We start from the raw sequence: 6,248 nt of genomic DNA on the forward strand, positions 1-6,248 counted from the left end.
TCATTGCCACTCATATCTGCGCAGTCATACCTTTTCACGACTACTTTACAAATAATTTGCATCGGCGTCAGTTTTTGGTTGTGCATTTGGTTTATTTTAACTTTTTGGTTTATTTGAAATAACATATACAGCAAATTGTGCACTGAAAAGGGGTTGCAGTGTAATTTTCAGGGTAACCACGTGGGATGCTGTAAGTTACAGCTCCTGCATAGCTTGAGGTTTAGGAGAAGCTACATCCGATACAAGGACAGAAAATGCCACCAAAAGGAAAGGGTGGCAAAGGTGCTAAAGGTAATTTAGGAAGTAATATTATTAATATTATAAAAATTATTAGAAGCAATGCCCTATCCCCATTTACAGCAAATAATTGACTGCTGTGCTAATATTTGCTAACATGCTAGCTAGCTAGCCAGTGTTTGTGCCTAACCGACTGCATGCATTGTTATATTCTGCTGTTTTAACATAATAGACATAATAGTGTAACCAAAACATTTAGACCATTCTGTATTTGCTAAATGTGTTAAAGTGTGTTAAAAATGTGAGTAAAATGTTTTAACGTGTTTTACTCCAAAATGCAAAGTGTAGTACATCCACATACGTATGCTTAAGCTTTAAGTCATTTGCATAAAACTGGTATAAAAGCTAAAACACATTTGTATTTTAACAGGAGCTGCTGCTTCAGGCAGTGGAGACAGTGATAAGAAAGAGAAAGCTCAGAAAGGAGGTACAGCTGTTAAGGTAAACATCTACTGCTGCATGGTTTTTGTGGTTAAAGTATAGACATAATAAAATGACTTGCAATATGCTCCACTGAAATAAATGTATAAAATAAATATTTTATTTAACCTTATCGTAAGGGTAACATTTTTCAATATCTTTAGTGCCTGAACTCTGGCACTATATGAACATATGAAACACAGAAACAATTCAGACTTTAATTGAAATTAAAATAAAAGTTTTTGCATTTAACAGTTATCAATAACAATAATTACACTGTATCCAATTTACTATTAATAACAATTTATATGATAATTTAAATATTATATTTGCAGATATAGGTCCAATTCCACTTATAAAAGCAACAAATAAACTGAAGAAAAGTGAATGAGGTCAATCTCAGACAGGGGTGTTAAAAAGAACAGTGTTATAAACCTTTAATAGTTATCATTTTCCTTTTGCATTTGAATGTGTCCAGTTTATGTATTTTTTGAGCATACAACATGCATTTTTAGCATGAACTACGTAACCCATACACACCAGAAAAATTCAATAATCAAAGCACTATCCTTTAAACCACCGTTTTTTATCAATTTCTTTGCGATACATTTAGATTTAATAAAATCCCCAGTGTGCATCAGAAGCCAAGTGATTGGATGACTGGATTTATCTATAAACTTTTTTTTAATAATAATCCTGAAACACCTGAGGGAAACTCCATCATCAAAATTATTTCTATAATCAACTCCCAGATCTTGTTTATGGAAATCAGACACTGAAAATGCAATGTAGCTATTATAACATGACAACATTTACTGTATCTGCAACTTATTTACTAGGGAGGAAAAAGAGCTAGAGTGGTTTCCATACTTTGAGAAAGTGTAATTTTATCACACTTGTTTCACTGCACATGACAATTTTATTCTCACATTGGATGTTTTTTATTTTGCAATTGTTTCATTTGAAATTCTAATTTTGCACTTAGGTTGAAGTTGTATCTTTGGATGGAAACATAGCTATTGTCATAGTTAAAACTATTTCATAAATAGAAAGACCCTATTCCACCGACATATTACCACTCAATAAGAGAAGTCATGTCTCACCTTAAATTGGAGAAAATAAGGCATACTATCAGAAGGTCTGGTAGGACATTTTATAAGGTCTGGCAGACATTTTTTTACTTTTTTGAAGGAAATGGATGCACACAACATAACAATATGAGAGAAAAGGAACTTGTGTCATACTTTTATGCCATGTTTTCATCTTTTTTTTTGTTCATTTGATTATATATTTTCTTTAGATCTGGTGTTCTGGGAAAATGTTGTTTTTTTCTTGTTTTTTGTGTGTGTGTGTTTTTAGTATAATGTCACAAAACAATTTAAAAAAAGTAATTGAACAACAAAAAATGTTTTATTTTAATATTTTTTGTTGGAAATATTAACATATCACTTACATTTTAGTCTTCTTGTTTTTCCCTGCATAGGTTCGGCATATTCTCTGTGAGAAGCATGGCAAATGTATGGAAGCAATGGAGAAGATTAAATCTGGAATGCGCTTCAGTGAGGTGGCAGCACAATACAGCGAGGACAAAGCCAGACAAGGAGTAAGCCATTTTTCATATTCATATAGAGTGTGTGTGTATGTGTGTGTATGTGTGTGTGTGTGTGTGTGTGTGTGTGTGTGTGTGTGTGTGTGTGTGTGTGTGTGTGTGTGTGTGTGTGTGTGTGTGTGTGTGTGTGTGTGTGTGTGTGTGTGTGTGTGTGTGTCTGTCTGTGTCTGTGCCTGTGCCTGTGCCTGTGTGTGTGTATAAAAACATTGACTTGTTTTATTTTTGGTGTTATTTACTTATTTAACCAGGAGGGTCTTTGAGATACAAATATCTCGTCTATATCTCTTCTACAAGAGGTAGTACTGGTGAAAATAGGCAGCATAGGACAAGATTATATATCACAACACATAGACACAAAAAAAGATACTTCAAATAAAAAAAAAAACATAATCAATTGTTTAGCACTGATCTAAATGAAATAGCGATACATGGTACAGATTTCATATGTAGAACAGTAGTCAACATTTGAAGTTGAGCATCGCCTTACATCAGAGTTGTCCTAAAACTATTGAACAACATCGATTCTTGTCCTTGGACAATTTTAAAAAACAAAAATTAATTCACTTCAGATGTTGAATACTGCATATCAGTGTAGCTCTTTTGTCTCAACCTTTTGTCAGGTATTTTATGGTGCATACTTAGAAAAGGCAGAACGACCTCATTCTTTAAGAAAACACAGCAGCTTAAGTAAGAGTATATCTTTTGTTCTGGTATTTCTAGTATTTTTACAGTACATCAACAAATCTTGGTAAGATATTTATTACATACATGTTAAAATGTGTGGTGTGTATAATAATGTGCCTGCTTCCATTATATAAAGTTACTTATTTCGTAACTGCAATGCTTGTAGACTTTGGATTTAATTTATGTTTCCTCAGATTTAAGAAATTTGGTTGTGGGACATGCTTATGGCTTGAAAGAAAAACGTAAAATAAAGTTGGTCTCAATGAATGAATGGATTTGCAGTTCCGATATTAACGTTTCTTCAGATGCAATGCAGGGTTTCTCTAGTGCACACCGTGGACTGACCACAAACTCTGAGCAGCACTAAATCAGCTTATCATGCGATACCACATATGGACTTGTGATGTTTCGTAATACATGCAAATTACATGCTTAAAATGGAAGTTTCAATTTAAAAGATACAAAAATGTGTCGTATGTAGTCAAGTCTGAAATTATTCAAACCACTTGCTAATTAGGACTTTTTTTTGACTAAAAATTACAAGCTTCTCCCAAAAGATAATAAGATAATGTACAAGAGGCATAATTGTGGAAAAAAAAATATTTTTCAGCTTTTATTTACATCTGAACAAAAACTTTAAGTCAGAATTTTCCAATTTTGGGCTTGATTGTACACGTATTTAGAATATAGCAAAAAGCCTGTTTGTATATATGAATATGAATGTCAGATTCTCCTTTAAGCACCAGACCAAATATGTTGTGTGCTTTTCTGTTTTTATGCATTGTTCCTATGGGTACCGTTGTTTTTAACCACCAGATGGCATTGCATGCACTGTAAATGCAGGGAAATCCCTCAAAATCTAATTAGCATGAAAAAAAGAACTCCTAATATTATTCACTATATTTCATTTAACCCTATTCGATACTGACTTTCTCTGTCAAAAAAATTAATACAATTGACTTGATAGTTATATTTATTAAAAAACAGCACACAAAAGTGATTGTTTCTGACAATGAATGTGAAATGTTAACCTACGCAGTATTTTAAAGCTGAAGTTATATCAAAGACTGCTGATTTGATAAAACACTTTTTATAATTAAAAATAAATAAACAGCTTCAATTAGTGTAGTATCATGCTTCACTTGTATTCTGTATTGATACGGAAAACAAAATACACCTCAAAGAAGCAGTTGCCAAGTGTCTTGAGAACATTATGTACCATTATTTTTTAACTCTGGTAAAAGTGTGTTTTAGCATTGCTTAGCAATTTGTTATGATATTTACGATGTTATAATAAACATTTCTAAATGTCAAGACAATCTAAATGTCTTAGCTCCAGCTTGTATGTCTTAAAGTTTTGCTTTGTGTATGACAGGGTGACCTTGGCTGGATGACAAGAGGATCAATGGTGGGACCATTTCAGGATGCCGCATTTGCACTTCCCATCAGCACTATGGACAAACCTGTATACACTGATCCTCCTGTGAAAACAAAGTTTGGTTACCACATCATCATGGTTGAAGGCAAAAAGTGATCTCTCTTTAATGGACTGAACAGCTTGATGTTGTGACATTATTCCACCTGACTTCCACCTACAGCTTCATTATTATGGCAACAGCGTATTTACAAGTCATGAAAGATTTTTTTTATCGCCATGTAAATATCAGCCAATAAAAACAGATCTTAATAAGCAGACTATTATGATTCATTTGTCCCAGTGTTGGGAGTTTTTCCCTCCTCAAGTCTTGAGGTTTTATTTTGTGTGAGCTTTTTGTTGCTTAAATGTGTGCGCCTTCAGTATACTCTAATAGTTTAATTTCCAGAACAAGAATGTGATCTTAATATTATCTGCTATTTTAAAACACCAAAACTAGTTTCTCTTCACTGTTTAGAGTAGAGATGCCCAAAGTAGGGCCTGCAGGCCAAAGTTGGTCTCTGGTAACCTTTGATTTGGCCCAACGTCCCATCTAAAAAAGAGAGGGAGGAAGTTGGTGGTTGGGGTGAATGCCTTTGACAAAAATCATTGTTTTTAATTTTGCATAATCTTTCTTTTTTGTTTTATTGCTGAGCTCAAAAAAGGCAACTAAATTAAATGATTCAATTAAATGTTGTAAATGAATCTTTTAAAATGTTATTACTATCGCTTGACGTACAGTACGTATGACATCTACAAGCATTTCAAAGTAAAGACAGGAGCAGCTCGACTAGTGTATTCAGCACTGAACTTTATTGTGTTATAAATGGAATTGTTTGTTTTTACAGTAATAGGTTCATTATAAAATATTAAAATGATACTGCATTAGATATTAAATATGATTTAAAGCAACGTTTTCTAGTTTTTAAATATTACAGAATAAATGAGGAAATTCCCCTTGGCAAATTTAATGTAATACGGTTTGGGTAAATATTCGGTCCACAGCCTTCAGTCAAGTTTACCTCTTTAAAGGAAAAAGTTTGCGCACCTTTGGTTTAGAGCCTAATTGCCTATTATTTATATGCTCAACCTAATTGGTATACTAAATAGCTTCCTATGGAAAGAGCCAATTCATGTGAAAACAAATAATATAATGAGCTAAAATATTATTTGAGAAATTTTTTTTTGTCTTTTTGCATTATAGTAATGTATTCATTATATATATATATATATATATATATATATATATATATATATATATATATATAATTAAGTAAATTAAAATTAATCAAAAAATTATATATATATATATATATATATATATATATATATATTGTATTTAAGCTATTTATTTTAATCATTTATTTAAATAATTTTTTGTGTAAAATAATGTTCTTTATTTCAGTGTTTTTTATCCTAATAGATGTTTCATAAAATGTTTGATTTTCATTTTATAAATTAAATGTTTTATGGATTATTTTTATTGTTGCAAAAACAGCATAGAGCATCAGTAAGATTTGTTAATATTCATATTTGTTAATAATTCTTGTAAAAAAAAACGCTGTACAATTTGATCTGGACCTACCGGCTATTTTTTCATAACCATACAAAACAAGAAATTAGTCTTCCTTATTTAGCAAGATTAATATCACTAGAACCATTATTACAGCGGTGACCTGAAGTGCACCAACAGCAACAGGAAGTCAGTGATGCGCTTTTTTCGCATTGTCTAGACTACTATTGGCTGAAAAATATGGAGTCAGATGACGCAATATTTCCGGGTGTAACGCTAACAACACGCGCTGAACGAGGTAACTGTCGGTC

General features: G+C 32.1%; 1 protein-coding gene across 1 annotated transcript; it reads left to right on the forward strand.

Annotated features, from left to right (window-relative positions):
* Nucleotides 1-12: 12 nt before the first annotated feature.
* On the forward strand, nt 13-4,700 carry pin4 (protein (peptidylprolyl cis/trans isomerase) NIMA-interacting, 4 (parvulin)). The gene is made up of 4 exons (NM_001020553.1): nt 13-291; nt 668-738; nt 2,201-2,320; nt 4,386-4,700. The coding sequence occupies exons 1-4, from the start codon at nt 255-257 to the stop codon at nt 4,542-4,544; spliced, it is 387 nt and encodes a 128-aa protein (NP_001018389.1). The 5' UTR covers nt 13-254; the 3' UTR covers nt 4,545-4,700.
* Nucleotides 4,701-6,248: the final 1,548 nt, after the last annotated feature.

Source organism: Danio rerio, chromosome 14 (genome assembly GCF_052040795.2).
Source record: "Danio rerio strain M-AB ecotype USA chromosome 14, GRCz13ab, whole genome shotgun sequence".
Lineage (NCBI taxonomy): Eukaryota > Metazoa > Chordata > Actinopteri > Cypriniformes > Danionidae > Danio > Danio rerio.